The 15,587-nt window shown below is 52.2% G+C and overlaps 1 protein-coding gene across 3 annotated transcripts in view; it reads left to right on the forward strand.

Annotated features, from left to right (window-relative positions):
- Positions 1-15,587, forward strand: part of FLT4 (fms related receptor tyrosine kinase 4) — a 57,759-nt gene that overhangs the window by 8,009 nt on the left and 34,163 nt on the right. For all 3 annotated transcript variants that reach the window (XM_059859992.1, XM_059859993.1, XM_059859994.1), the window contains exon 2: positions 13,431-13,527. In XM_059859992.1, the coding sequence (XP_059715975.1) occupies positions 13,431-13,527 (97 nt within the window). The remainder of the gene's footprint in view (positions 1-13,430; positions 13,528-15,587) is intronic.

Below are 15,587 nucleotides of genomic sequence, written 5' to 3' on the forward strand. Positions count from 1 at the left end.
CCATAGAGGGTTTTGGGGTCATCATCCTTCTGAGTTACAGAGGCGCTTGAGCTCTCCATGTAGCAGGGAAATCTGTAAAAGTTTTACTGGTTTTACTTATTCCACAAAAAAGCACAGGGCCATGTAGCAGAACCTGGAAATTCCTCCACAAATTTCTCAAATTGATTGGGGCACCATGTATGTGTCTGCAAAGACACATGTGTGTGCTGACAGTGAGGTTTGGCTCCAGGTTTAGCTCTCCATCTGTAACTTGTTTTCCCCATTTCTGAAGTACTGATGTCCACTGAGATGGATGTTAGATGTAGTGACCTAAAAAAATAAATACTGACATAAGTGCGGGTCAAGCCAGTAGTTTCCATGAATGACAGTAAATCTTGACATTTACTGAGGCAGGAATGTTGGGCACAAACAGTGGATTATACTCAGATTTGGAAACTGCCAGCTCAGAGTGATGGCAGCAAGTGAAATGGCACCCAGCAGAGGTGACGGCATCCAGCGCCCACAGAAATCCATCACTCACACCCTGCCTCGTCCCAGCCCCAGCAGAGTCCCCAGGGGGGCGTAACTGGGTCTGATTGGCCATCAGTCCCCTCCCCACACTGCAGCCCTGGCCCTCAGGAAGCAAAGGGCAGAGGTTTAACAGCACGTCTAAGAGCATGGCAGCCAGCTGCACAGTGGGATGCTCCCACAGGACGGGCACACATCCACACCAAGGAGATCACTCACCCCTGGGTAAACAGCGCATGGTCCTTGTGCTGGGATGAAGCACAGGGGAAGAAACTGGCTCCAAAAGGAGTTACCTGGCAATGCCTTGTGAGGCAGTTTAGTTAGGAGTGTGCATCTGGGCCTGGTGCCTCCTCAAGGGGTTTGTTGGCTGTTGCCAAACTGTCAGACTTGGCAGATGCTGGGCTGTAAGTGCTGGCTCTGGCAGTACTGCTGATGCTGGGAGGGGATCACGGCATATCCTGGTCTTTCACCTCCTCTCTGTGCCATGGCATCCCAGAGTGTGAGGGAAGGGCAGCTGCAGCACATCCCGCAGTGCCCTGCTCTGGGCAGGCAGGCTCAGACCCAGGTTGTGTCCCCTTGGGTGACAGTGTTGAAGTGGGATTTTCCTGACCATGTTTTCTTACTCCTGTACTACAAGGACTGAGAGGGGCACCACTGTTAGTGCTGCTCTGGGTGTAGTGTGGTGTCCACAGTTTAAACATGGGGATGGAGTTTGATGTTCCTCAAAGCCCCTATACTGTAGGGAAGCAGGAGCCTTTTCAATGATGTTGGTCACACCAGGATTGTGGCCAGCCCAAGATGCAATCCCTGCTGCCAAGGTGCCTGTGTTGCCCAATGATGCCCCTCCACAACATCCAGCATTTCACAATATTTATGGCTGTTCCTCACCCTTGGCTGCTTAGACAAATAAAGCTTGAGGCTGTTAATCCCTGGCTCTCCAGCCTCCCAGCAATAACAAGGAGTGGGTGGCATTTGAAAGAATGCACTGGGGGAGAGGGGGAGTGCTGGGATCTATTTTTTATATGGAGGGGGAAATCCAAGCCTGCCTTCATTGAAGATAAGTGACGTGGCTGGGCTGAGCTCTGGCTCAGAGGTTTTAGTGGTGATAGAAGGCAGGAGACTTTGCACAGTGTTGGCCCCACCATAACCTTTGCCAAAAGAAAAACACTTCTTAATACAATAGTGATTAAAAAAAAAAAAGAAAAATAAACAGGACCCCACATGAACTTAGGAAACCTGTTATGGCGTAAAGAGAGATGTGTATGATGAAGTAAACCTGAGTGGCACTTGGAAGGACTCTGGCCTCCAGACACACATTTCTGGGAGTGGGGAAGGGCCAGTGTCTATCCTGGCCCCTTTGGTCCAGTATGGTGCCAAAAAAACCCTACTCCCAAACAGCTTTTCCTGCATTTGTGGACTGAGCCAATGTGTTTTTCCTTCATCCCCCCCCTGGAATTCCCAGGGGGCTGGAGAGGCCACCACCAGCCTCACCCCACGGCTCTGAGCATCAAGTACCTCACGGTGAGCAAAGAGGGAGAGCCGAGGAAGTGGCGTGTCGTTTCCTTAGCACCGTTTCCCTGTTGGTGCTGGTGCTCCTTGGCTGGAAGTCATTAGCATGTGTAAACGCTTCCTTCCCAGCGTGTCCGCTTGCGTGCTCTTCCCACTGCGCTGCGTGGCAAGGGAAGCACCTTGGAGCAGGAAAACAACAGTCAGCCTCTGCGCACTAACAGAGAGTGACTGCGTGTTTATGCAACTTGGTCACCCTGGGTGTAAGCTATTTTTAAAAAGCAGAAGAAGGAGATTTAGCTTATTGGCCTTCAAAGAGTGCCAGAGTCCTCTAGTGCCATTTAGGCTGGGCCTTTCATTGTAGGAATTGTGCTGTGATATACAAAGTGTGACATTTCCAACTCAGCCTTTCTTGGAAGGGAATTAAGTTAGTTTCATAGCTGCACAAGGGGTGTTATGTGGAGGTGGAGAGAGAAATCTGTGCAGATGTTAAACAGCCAGCTAATCTCAAGTGACGCGAATGCCCCAATACACTTTGGCTCTCAGAGATTATGATTATCATCTCCTGCTGCAGCGGGTCCTGGCTTGTGGTCACAGCTCTGTGCCAAGAGAAATTGAGACCGTGTGCATCTGTGACTTGCCATCAATGCCCTGGACAGCCCCACAGGACCAGGCTTTCTTCCACTGCCCTGAGTCTCTGCATCTCCAAGTCTCTTTGCCCAGCAAGAAGCAGATGGGATCACTGACCCAGGGCTGAGGTGCAGCCCAGCAAAATCCTCTGTGGGGGGAGAGCTTTGCTGTGCTCTTTAGAGCCCATCCCTCCTGGGGATTCTGCAGAGAACAGAGTAAGATTTCATTAACCACATCAGGGAAGGCTCTGGGTTTGGGCAGCTCTGGCTGCTTTCAGGAATGGCAGAAAGCCAAGCTGAGCTGTGCGGTGGAGGGTTGAAATTTCTTATCTCCTACGTGCTGTAGGTGCATTTACCCCAGGGATCCCACCTCCTGTCCTGCTCGCACCAAGGGCTCTTAGATCTGCAGCGAGCGCTCAGAACTCCTCCATCAGCTCTCACTGCTTGTGTCTGACCTCGTACCTGAGCCTTCCTTCCTCTGCCTCTACCTCTGATGACTAATTCTCCTTTGAAGAGTGCCTGTGATCTTCCTGGCCCTCCTCGTGCCCACCCCACCCAGGGTCGTGCCGATGCTCATTGTGTGCGTGTGCAGGTGTGCACAGAGAGGCTGTGCAGGGAGGAGGGCTTGTGCTCCCCAGGCAGCAGCTCTCTCTATGCTCCTGATCACTCTTTCCTTTGCTTTATTATTATTATTTTTAGATTATACTCAGTACTTGAAGCCCCCTCTTTGATAATCAGGAAGTTTAAATTCCTCCTGCATTTTGCTTGCGCTTCCTACTTTCTACGCCCATCCTCATCTAACGTAGCTTTTTCATGTTGCATTGACTCTGGGCTAAATTAATTTTCTTTGTTCCTTGTGTACCTTTAATTAGAAGGAATAAGGATTCCTCCTTTCTTGCACCAGTATACATTTTTCCAAGCCAGAGCAGCCCAGTTTCTTCTGCCCTTCCCTCTGTGGCTCAGGCAGGGATGGAGGTACATGGAAGCTGTATGACAGCCTTCCAGGGAGCCTAGAGCAGATGGGGAGTTGAATGCAGGTTTTCCAAGGCCAAGATAATCATCTAATTGCAAAACTATTTTTTCCTCATTTACCCTGTTTATCAATCAGCTTCTCTTGCACCTCACAGTTGCAGATCAGCTTGAGGGTGGGTTGTGCTGCAGAGAACAGGCACTGCAGAGAACAGGGCAGCTGTTTGGTTTGAGGGCTCTGAGTTGATTTCAGTTCACAGCTAAGTAGCAAACATCTGGATGCAGACTCCAGGGGCATGAAGATGGAGGAGCAGGTCTTTCCCACTTGGTACATTGTCTCCTAGCACAGATGCAGGGCTTGCAGACCCCTGAAGAAGCCCAGCACAGTCAGTCTGGCACAGCAGGCTGGGCAGGAGGCAGGCAGGGCACCCCAGGCTTTGCTCACATGGAGGAAACCTGCCTTGAGTGGCATACAGGGTTTTTTCCGTGTCCTGCTCAGTCTGTCCATGAGCCAACAGTCTTGGGAAGAGTTAAACTTCAAAGGCCAGCAATTAAGCCCACACACATCAAGGAAAAAGCAAACCTGTGACTTGTTTTTTCTTTCCAAATGCTACTGCCCTTTTCTCTCTGTGCTCAGTGCTGACCCTCGGGCTCTGTCTGACTTCCCAGTCAGCTGCCTCTGCCTCCCCATCTCCCAGAGAGAGTTGGATGCTGAGGCCTCACATGGCTTGAACTCCATCTTCCCCCAACAGCACACCTGCAGTTTGCTTCAGCAGGCGTTCACCTGAGCCTCTGGAAATGGCTCATGATGGAGCTGTAGTTGATGATGTTGAATCTAAAGGTCTCTCTCCACTGTTTCTCAGGCTTTTCCCTTTGTGTTCATGCAGCAAAGTCCAGGTGCTGTGGGCAGAAGCCTCTGCCCAGGGGATAAAACTGGTCTTGGCTTTGCCTGGACTGCCAGCAGCCCCAGCATGGGCGTCTGGAGCTCTGGGAAAGGGGATGTTGCCCTGGCATGGGCAGGAAGATCCTGGATGTACCCACTCTGTTGTGGCAGTGGGTGGTTTAGAGACTCCTGGACCTGGATGTGCCACCTGGATCATGGTGTGTAAGAGCTGGTAGTGACTTGTCTTCTGGGAGCTTATCTCTCTTTGGGAATCTCTCTGTGGCTATCCTTCAGTGGAAAAATCCACAATTTACCTGAGTTGCACTTGGTCATCTTCCTAGTAACTCCACAGGTACAGTGTAAGAAGCAGTGGATTGTAATTTCATTCCATCATTTCCCTTTAATCACTGATGGGCTGCCATTCCTTCTCAATGGCCAAAGATGTGTTCTTAGGGCTCCATGGGTTTGTACCCACTGCTGCCAGAAGTACCTCAGCTCAGCAAAGCCCCTGGGGTTACACCTGAATAGTCACAGGGTGGAATTAACCTGCAATGATCAGGTAACTCCTGAGCAATCCCAAAGAGATGAACTGGGGGGAGCAGCAGTACCAGAGATTTGCCCAGAGATCCCAGACCCCCAGGGCCCCCAGGGGATGTCCTTAGCCCATCCTGGCCATGTATTTGTGCTGGCAATACCCTATGCCAAGCAGTGGACTTGGACCAACACTTGTTTCACACAAGCTATGGGCCATCCTTTGCATCCCTTCAAGTCAGAGATGTAATGAACAGTGTTAATTGCTGATATCAGTCCCCTAAAGCCATCTGATCCCTCTGCTCCTTCTACACCACCTTAATCACACCCTGCTGGGGCAGAGAATGTGAGCAGGGTGAGATTCTGAAAGAAGTAAATTAAAACAGGAAGAGAAGCAACCTGACAGATGTGGGAGGATAATTTTAATTGAGTTTTGCAAGGGTTTAGCCGTGCAGTTAATAGGGGCCACTGGAAGAGGGCTGGTTATGTATGCAAAGCAGGACAGCTCGCCCAGCGCTCCTGCAGAGCCACGGCGGTGGCAGAGCGGGAGCTGCCACAGGCGTTTGGGTAGGTCTGAGGATTTCTGCCCCTTAGGGAGTGAATCCTGCGGCCAGAAGAGGTCCTGTTCCTGTCTGAAGGCGCTGGGCTCCCCCTCCCCTCCCTGCGCATCCCGCTGAGCCGGAGCTGCCCTCTGAAATGTCAGGGAGAGGAAGCAATCCTTGGCTTGTTAGTTTCTACAAGGAAATAAAACACACAGATGGCTCGAGCATCCTCTATCTCAAAGGCAGGAAAAGGATTCTCCGGGCAGGAGCAGGCAGCCAACAAACGCGCAGCGATCCAGGGAATGGAGGACCAAACAAAGCAGCGTCTGGCCAGCCCTAGCCCGCAGCAGAAAGGGTGGGCCGGCTGCCACAGAGGGGAAAACAGCCCTCTGATGTGCCGGAGCATCCCTCGCTGGAGCGAGGGCAGCGAACAGGCGCTCCCCTGGGGCCCGGGCAGGCTGCTGACAGCAGAGATCCTGGAGGAGGTCTGCAGAGTGGCCCCGGCTGACCCGCTGCCCCCGGCCGGACATGTGGCTACCTGACACGGGCTAAGTTTGGCTCAGGACGGAGCCTCTCGGGGAGGATGGAGCAGGGAGCGAGCGCGGGGGGGGCACGGGCAGGGAGAGGAAAGACGGCAGGAGACAGAAATGCAAACATGGCCTGACAGCCGTGGGGCAGGGGGAGGGGAGGAGGAAAAAGCAGGGTAAACCTGGCAGGATGGAGCAGGAAACCGGGCTGGAGCGAGCAGGGCGATGGTGAGATAGTGCTTCCTGCCGAGGGAGAGCGGCAGACAGATAAACGCTCCCAGACAGGCGCTCCCTGACCCCGCTTTGGGATGCTGTGGGATGACGTGGTGGCAGGACCCTGTGGCAGAGCAGAGTCCAAAACAAGGTGAGAGCATGGTCAGGCACTGGGTGTAGCCGTGCTCCGCTGCCCGGGGCAGCTGGCTCGGAAATACCCTGATATAAATCCCTGCCTGGAGCCATCAAGGGACCAGGGATACACGGGTAACTGCTCCTCAGGACAGCCCATCTCTCTTGAAAGTGGTTTCTGCTTTTGTGCTGCTCTATTTCTCTTCCCTGATGGACGCCCAGCGTGGAAGATGAAATGTTGAAGGAGCCCAGAGACCTTGTGCCTTTTTTGCCTCATTACTCGTCAGTGCAGGTGGTTACAAGATACCAGAAAAGAACCAATTAATTAAAGTTTATCAGCCATGAGAGGCTAAAGAGACCTGTTGGGGTGCATGCACTGAGAGCCACAGGCACTGGGTGTGCAGCTGTGGAGTGCCAGGGGCTGGGGAAGCAGGGTGGAATGCCCAGCCTCAGGGTAATGCTGCTCTGGCTGTGGCTTCTGCTGGTGTTGTGACCATGCTGCTGTCATGTAATGTGCTGCTTACTTCTCTGCCCACCTCATCCCGCTCCCCACTTGGCTGCCAGGCAGGGATGCTTTGGCTGGGGTCTCCCCTGGTTGCAGGTGCTGAGCTGGAGGAGAGCCCTGTTCCTTCAGTCCCCAAATGCCTTGTCTGTTTGGACACATGTCCTTCCTCCTCACCTGGCATCACTGCAGACACAGTGATGCTTAGGGTATCTCTAAGTCTGGTGCAAAAAGTAAAGCATTTCCACCAGCTCTGGTGGTCCTCTGGTGTCCCCTTCCTCAGCCCTCCCGTTGGTTCCTGCTCAGGGGGCTCCCACCTCCACACACCAACTTGCCCACAGGTGTTTGGGGGCAAAGATGATGTCTCACACTACTGGTGGTGGACAGGAAGGATCAGACACCCTTTAATGATGGTCACCTCTGTGTTTGTATTGACTGAGTTTCTACAATTATTTTTCCTTTCTGTCCCCTGAGAAAGGACACATGTCCTAATTGAAGCAATGGAACTTTGCTTTGGGAACATCCCCACAAACTGGTCAGGATACAAATCCACCCCACTTAGATTTAGTGTTGTTGCAGGGCTTTGAGGTCCACGGACAAAAATTTGCAGAGCAAAGGACCAATGCCTTGCCATTGGCACTGCCCACAGTGAGAAGGGAAAGGAGCTGCCCAAGGCCTGAGTGAGCCCCTGGTGTGTGGGTTCAGCTGTGTGGCTGTGTGGGACTGTCATGGTGCTGTGGGGTCAGAGGGGCTGGTCGTGCACTGAGAAGCACAGCCCCCCTGTTTGACCCTTCTGAGGCAGGTCTGAACTGAGGGTCAACCCTGAGTTACGGGACAGGGAACATCTTCCATGAACCCATAAAAGAAGGGGTCTTCTCTCTTTGTGCACATGCATAGTTTGGGGGTGATTTTCAGTTTTTTATCATTATCTTTTTTCATTTGTTCATTTGCCTGTTTCCATCTCTGTTTTCTTCCCATCTTCACTGTGGGCCTGGGGGCTGTCACCCTGCCCTGGCAGTCCTTGGGCACAGGCTGCTGGGCAGAATCTGCTCTATTTTGGTGTCAGTTCCCACCATTGTTTGGGGCTCACTTTGCTCGCTGTGAGTTTGGACAAAAGACACCTGGTGTTTCATCCCTACATCATCTGGAGCCTGACATTTATTTCTCAGCCGCGTGTGATATCTCACCTCTCTGCAAAACAAGCCTTCCTCCCTGCTGGAGAGCACTGGGAGGAGGAAGAGGAGGAGCTGACAGCCCTACTTCAAATTCCCCTGCTGCTCTGCCAGCTGCCTGCTTCTTGTGTGACGTGACACTCACGCTTTGCCGCTCCAAGCCACAGTTGGATGCTTGCCCTGTGCATGAGAACAAGTCGCTCTATGGGGGAACTTCAGCCCTGTAGGTGGGAATTTGGCCTGGCTCTGCCTCCAGCACGTGGACTTCCCGCATGTCTGTGGGCAACCATAGGTTCTCCAGCACCAGGGTAGTGAGTTGTACCAGCACAGGGCAAGTGGGGAATTCTAACTGGAGCTGGGGAGAAATGGCACCTGAGGTGCTGGAGTTAGTTCCCATGGGGCACGTGCAGTTTTGCCAGAAAATGCTGCTAATTCAAACAAGTCCAGCCTGGAAAGCAGGAGAAGTCTGCAGAAGAGCAGAGCAAAGCTTTTCCTCCCTCTGCCCCAGTGCTAGCTACTGCTGCTCTTTTGAATAGTCCCTCTTGGCCAGAGAGGTACCAGAATTTTACTGCTGGCTGTTGAGGAGCAGAGTTTGCTCACATAGTAACTGGCACAAACAAAATTTTCCTTTTTAGAAAGTGTCCAAATCTTGAGTTCCTGCATTGCTCTCTTGGACAGATGCTTATTGACTGGGAGTTTTTGTCTGAAAACAGCAAAGTAAAGGTGAGGCAATAGTAGGGTCATGGGAGCTTTGCTGGGGGAAAGGACACTCTTTTTTCCCTTCCAGCCTATCTCTTGCCCCAGTACAGCACTGGGGTGGGCAGGCTGGGCTGGGCAAGGTGCAGACAGACAGGTCTCACCCAGAGCAGCTTTGTTTTGTGCATGTTATCTTGCAGCTCTTGTCACAGGACCCCAAGGTGTGGTGGCAGGAGTGCGAGCTGGGCCGATGAGCTGGGGCCATGTGATGGCTGTGAGCAGAGTGAAGCAGGGCAGTGCTGGGGAAGGAAGTCAGCGAGAAGGACAGAGTGTGAACAAAATCCCTGTCCGGAAAGGCCCCGTTAATCAGTCAGCGGGGCCGACTCAGCAGAGAGGGAGGGAAGGGGAAGCAGAGAGGGGCTGAGGTGGTGTGTGGGGGCTTGGGGGAGGATCCGGTGCAGGACTTCCTGTGAGTGGGAGCAGATGGAGAGCAGGAGCTGTGTTGTGCCATACTGCACCATACCATGCTGTACCTTGTCCCTCACACAGCCTTTGTTCTGTTCCCAAATCCATGGCACGCTGTGGCAGTGCTGGCTCTGGCACTGATGCTGCTCTGCAGGGATTTAGCATCTGCAGCCATTGCAAGGCAAAACCAGACCCCATGCTGGACTTTCCCACATGCCCAAGGGTGGAGAGAAGAGGTCAGGCTGCAAGATGCCCTGGGGTGGATAGCACTTTCCAGGGTGAACATGGCTTCCCCACAAGGCAGAGAGCCTTGGATGCAGGATGCAACTGAGAGCAGCAGTGGTGCCAGGGTGCAGAGAGAGGTAGAGGGGCCTGAAAATGAAACAGCCATCAGTGATAAGGAGAAGGCCCTCAGTGCAGTCTGGCCCCTTTCAGAGCCATGCACTGCAAGATCAAGACAAAGAAAACTGCTGGGAAATGTGCTTCTCTGGAAATAGACAAGGTGTGACTGGCTGTGGGATCCTGCTTCCTCTCACCGCATCCCATCAATCCCCCTCTGTTTATTTTAATATCCTGCTGCCAACTTGCTTGAAAAAAGCTGCAACCATCTTGAAAAAACAAAGCCAGAGCTGCTGCATGCCTTTTTAATTACATTAATGCTTTCCCTGTGCAAGGGCACAATTGGGTGTGCAGGAGAAAGAGGGAGCTGCTTGGAGGGCTGAGGAGATAAAGCATCACAGGGGTTGGAGGTGGGGAAGGAGGGACTCAGAGGAGAAGAGACACTCCATGCTCTGGAGACATCTCCCTCGCACCCTGGGATTTGCCAGAGACACAAACCATCTGTGTGTCGGTTAGCAGAGATTTTATGGCCAAACCCAGCACCAAGTTCAGTGCTGGGGAGAGCAAAACACAGGAGAGAGAGCCATGGCAGGGCACACGCTCCCTCGGGGAGGGAAAGGGCAAGGCCAGCCATGGAGTGGATCCATCTGGCAAGCACAGAGTGATAGAGAATTTTTGCAGGGAAAGCTGATGTCTTTGAAGATGATTTTGCAGACTAGGAATGGGTCTGTGCATCCCTTTGCCTGTCCTGGATGCCACAGGTGGCTCTGGGCATCGGCATCCCGAGATGCCAGGCATCAGTGTGAGTAGTGGGTCCCCAGTGTGAGCCAGTGCAGGGAGTCCCCAAAGTTCCCAGCAATCCAGGGCCAGTGAAGAGGCTGGATGGCCAGGAGAGCTGGCCCAGCAGTGCTGCCAGCAGCAGGAGTGTCCCCAGCCCTGCACCACGGTGCTTTTGGAGTGAGCAGTGGTTCCTTTTCCTGTTGTACTCACGGAGGGCCATGGACAGGATGCATCTGCAGGAATCCCACAGCCCCAGCCTGCACAGATCGTACTTTTCCTTTCTTCCTCTCCACCCCCTGGTGTTGTTTGCTAACAGGTCACCAGGCAGCACATGAAGGGAGGCAGGGAGTTATTTCTGCCACCATCCTGTTCCCCCCAGCCCCAGCAGTGGGGCACAGCATCAGCCAAGAGACTTCTGCCACCTTGGCACTTATTTAGTGATTCAAGCAGAGGGACCATGCCAGTTTTAAGATCTAATTCAGTGCCTGCTGCAGCCCTGGAGCTGGCCATGCCAGAGTTTTACCTTTCTGCTTGCTGCCCCAGAGCACAGACAGAATGAGAGGGTTTGTTGTCCCCAGCCAGCCCTGTGCAAGCCATTATCTTCTGCAGCTTGGACTGAGCACTGTGGGGGCACCCCCAGCGTCTCCCTGGGACGATGGACAGGGGAGCTGTGGCCATCTGGAGAGCAGTGTTTGCACTGGGATAAGTGTGTCCAGCATTAACAGGAAATGCAGCTTAGCAGACAGATTCCTTCCCCCGCCTCCTTTTTTTAATAAACCTTGTTACATTTTGAAGGGATTTTACAAAAAATGTGGTCATTTATTTTCACAGCCCCAGGGCACATTTTTTCTGTGTGACATCTGACGTCCCCTCCTTAGGGGAAGGGGAGGTTTGAGGCACATGGCGGGGTGTCCTCCATGGTGGCCAAGCACCACGCAGCCCAGGGACCACAGTGACCCATGTGTTGAGTGACAAGTGATGGCTGCTGTGGCTGCTGCTGCTGTTGAGGGAGAGGTGTCTGTAGGACAGGCCGTGGCAGCGGGACATGCACACAGGAGATGGCCAGGACTGCCCCTGGGCTGACACTCCTTCGTGTGGGCAAGTGAGGGAAGGCAGGAGATGGCAGGGGAGATGGCTGTCACCCTGCTGTTGCCATGGGGGCAGCCATGGGGACACCACCTTGGAGCCGGCGCAGGCGGGAAGGAAGTGGAGAACAATTGGGGAGAAGGAGGCCGGCAGGCCGGGCCTGGCAGGGCTGGTGGTGCTGCTCCACACGTCCCTCACCGCCCTGTCCCCCCAGCAGCCTCTCCTGGTGGCACTGTGCCTTCTCCCTCACCGCCCTGTCCCCCCAGCAGCCTCTCCTGGTGGCACTGTGGCTTCTACCTCACCGCCCTGTCCCCCCAGCAGCCTCTCCTGGTGGCACCGTGGCTTCTTCACCAGCCTGGATCTCCATGCCACCCCTGTGGCTGAGAAGCTGGTGGCCATTTGTTGTCTCCTGGGCCAGGGTTCCCCATAGAGAAACATTCCTAGAATCATTGGATGATTAAAGTTGGAAAAGACTTCTAAGATCATCAGGTCCAGCCATTAAGCCAGCACCACTGTGTTCACCACTAAATCAGGTCCCCAAGTGCCACATCCATATGTCTTTTGAACACTTCCAGGGATGGTGGCTCTACCTGGGAAGCCTATTCCAATGCCTGACTGCCTTTTCAGTGTAGAATTTTTTCCTAATATCCAATACTAACCCAACCTCCCCCCCCCACTCCCCGCCCAGGTGCAACCCAAGACCATTTCCTCTCATCCTGAGGCTCTCAACCTGTAGTCCTCAGGTCACAGTTCTGGAGGAAAGGTGTTACAGTTCCTTGTGAAGCACATGGAGACACCACATCCCTGAGACCTCTCCAACCCTGCCAGATCTCTCTGATACCTGGGTTTGAATGTTACAAGGGAAGGAAACAGACATACACAGAACACAGTTGCAGAAAACTTCATGTTTTTGTAGAAAGTCAAGCTAGCACCATATTTTTGCATTCTTTTCTTCCTTAGCATTTAGCACCTACCTGAGTCACAGCCTCACATTCCACAACATTTTCCCCCCTCTCTATTTCTGGTTAGTTTGCTTGTTTTTGCAGTCAACACGACTTCTTTTGAATTATCTCACATCTCCAGAAGCTGGAGTTTTAAGATAAAGATCATGAAGTAATGACAGTTGGCAACACTGTGCTGATGAAAAACAACAGTAGTCTCTGAGGGTAACCGGTACTTCGAGATGTTTTGTCCATGAGGAGCTCACTTAGGATGAGTGTCTGGCATGCCAGAGATGCAAACACACAAAAAGTGGGACTCTCCCTGAAAAAAGGTGGAAGAAGAGCATGATAATGTTTAACTGCCTGTCCCTGAGCCTGGATAATTTCACTCCTGGAATGCCTGTCTGGTGGTACAGGGAAGGGGGCTGCTGCAATCCACTAAGGTTGGTCCTAGTCAGGTGACTGAGAGTGCACCACAGGAGAAGGGCATTCCATGAATGCCTCCTTGCTCCGGGGAGCATCTCAGTACAAACACATTCATGGTATCTGGGCATCCCTGATTTGTCCCCCTGATTACAGAAAGCTACATGTGTATGGAAAAATCTCCTGCCAGACTCCCTCTGGTTAGCAGAGGGGATCATTTCAGAGTCCTAGTCCTAGCAAGCCCAGTATCATTCACCTGGTGAGGAATGGCTACAGTAGAATTCCCCAGTTTCTGGTCTTCCATTCTTTTTCTGGCCCTCATCTGTGCTAGGGTGTCTATCAAAGCACAGGGACTGTCTGGCCGTGGCCCAAGAGCTGCTCACTGGAGCCAGGAGGGCTGCAGGTAAATCTCTTGTGTCCCACTGAGCCAGCATTAGCTACCCCGTGGGAGCAGACCCCAAGGAGATGTTTGCTTCAGGAGCCTCTGCCCCTCTCTGGGCTCGTGGCACCAGGATACCTGCTGCCCACAGCGCTGGGCCCAGGCTTGGGGATCCCTGCATCATCCCCTCTCTCCTTTCTTTCCACAGATCTGGTGAGCAGCTATTCTATGACCCCTCCTACTCTGAGCATCACCGAGGAGGAGCACGTCATCAACGCCAAGGACACACTGACCATCACCTGCAGGTAGGCACCAGCAAGTGTGGCTCTGTCTACTCTTACCTGGTGAGGGTTGGGGGTCCAGGCAAGGAGAGCCCACCAGGGACACCAGGGCTGCAGTACTCCAGCAAATTAGCATGTCTGACTACAAACCTTCCACATCCCCCAAGTGTGAATTCATCTAATTAATTGAAAAAGAAGCAAAAGACATCTCAGAGGATTCAGTGATAACCTCTGCTCTAGTCTTTCGGAGAAGAAGAAAGATAAAGAAACATTTTGTGTGATTTGATATCTGTGCTGTAAGCTCTTCAGGGAAACTGATCTTCCTGACTCTTCTTGTCTTTCTCTGACGTTGCTTATTCTCACCTCACTGGGGCCACTGAGATTGAAGTTCTGGTTTCTAAATCTAGTGGGACATTTGGGGGACACTGAGAAATATCCATGGGAGAAGGCAAGGCTGCAGATAGTGGTGGCTATGAGAGGCCTCCAGCTTTTTTAGGTAGAAGGGATTTAATACTCTCCCTTTATATATGTGGGTGAAAAGAAGCCCCAGCCAGGCCAGGTGAATAGCTGTGAGAGGAGCTGGAGAATCTCTGGTTGTTTTGGGCACCATGGCTCTGAGAAGGTCGTGTGTCTGAACTGATTTATCTGTGCTGGGACACTTGGCTGTGCATATTTTCTGACTGTCTCCTGTCTCAGAAAGCACAAAAAAAAAACTACCATAAACAGGTGGGAGAATTGCCCAAGGTCAATTTTCCTGGAGTTTCCATTCAGCAGCTGAAAACAGATCCATGCTTGGGATCTGAATGCTGGGTCCAGTGGGGATCTAAATTCAGTGTGGGCCTCAGATGGGTGTTTCTCAGTGTTATATATAACCACAGAGCAATTACTGCAAACACTTGGCTGGCATTGTGTTCATGTCTTGTCACAAACATATTTAACTTTTCCTGGAACAGATGGCATTGCTTTTCCTTTGTGAATCAGTTCATAACCAAGGGAGAAGGACAGAGGAAAGGTTGTTGATATTAGTTACTGAACTGCTTTCTCTCGGTCTGGGAATCTGAGTGGTTGTGGGCTTGTTTTCATCCGGTGACTTGAGGAGCCATCATGAGTGCTGAGATGTAGGAAATGTGTGAGTTGGAGATCTGTCCATGACTGTCCTGGGGGGCTGTGGTCAGCCATAGAGCCACTGTGGGAGCATAGAGGAAGAGAAGGGAGTTTGAAGGGATTCCAGCACTCTGCCATGGCACTTTTCCCCACAGAGGGATGTGGGAACTGACACTCTCTATTAAAACCTTGGAAGAGGTGAGACTCAGTGAGGATATTCTGAATGAGCTTAGAATTAGGACAGACCCTTTCTCAGTAGGGGCCCAGAAAGGGACACAGAAAGCACTTTCAAGACTATTGTCTATTGAGCCAAGCTTAAAGGACATGCTGAAGTTAGAAGTGTGGTAAAATAAAGTTTCTTCTGCAGCTGTGAAAGACTGAACTGGCCATCTGAAGAGCCCAGGACCATCTGCAAACAGCACTAAAACCCACGTACCCCCTGCCCATATTTCTCTTTGGCTGCTCCTTTCCCCTGCATCCTGCTGTCCCAGATGTGCTCCTTGGGGCTGTGCAGTGTCCTTCACACCATCTGCACATAGATAAGTCTCAGTATCTCCTGCATGGCTCAGAGCATTCCTCTTTACCTTCTGAGCTCTCAGTCCTGTGTTTGTCTGTCTTGAGGAGAGGACTTTGACTGCATGACACTTATTCATTTGAATGAAGAGTAAATCTTTCCTGGTCCCTGGATCTCTAATTACACCCAGCTGCTTCTCCAACCTCTTCTCTGGACCATGGCCCACCCTGGGAAGACCTGGCTTGTGTTAATGGGAGCTGAAGGGAAAAACATGCAGACCACCAAGAGAACAGGCAAAGGAGAAGGTGGTGGGGCAGGGTAGGGCAGAAACAAATACAAAATCAAATCCAGGATTCAGGGATTTCCTGCTGAGCATCGTGTTGGAGGTGACTTCAGTTTGACCCTGGTCTTCCCTTGAGAGGAATGTCCTCTGGCTGCTCTTTGAGCTGCCCTGGAGCCAGGAGTA

Source organism: Haemorhous mexicanus, chromosome 15, assembly GCF_027477595.1.
Source record: "Haemorhous mexicanus isolate bHaeMex1 chromosome 15, bHaeMex1.pri, whole genome shotgun sequence".
In the NCBI taxonomy this organism is placed as follows: Eukaryota; Metazoa; Chordata; class Aves; order Passeriformes; family Fringillidae; genus Haemorhous; species Haemorhous mexicanus.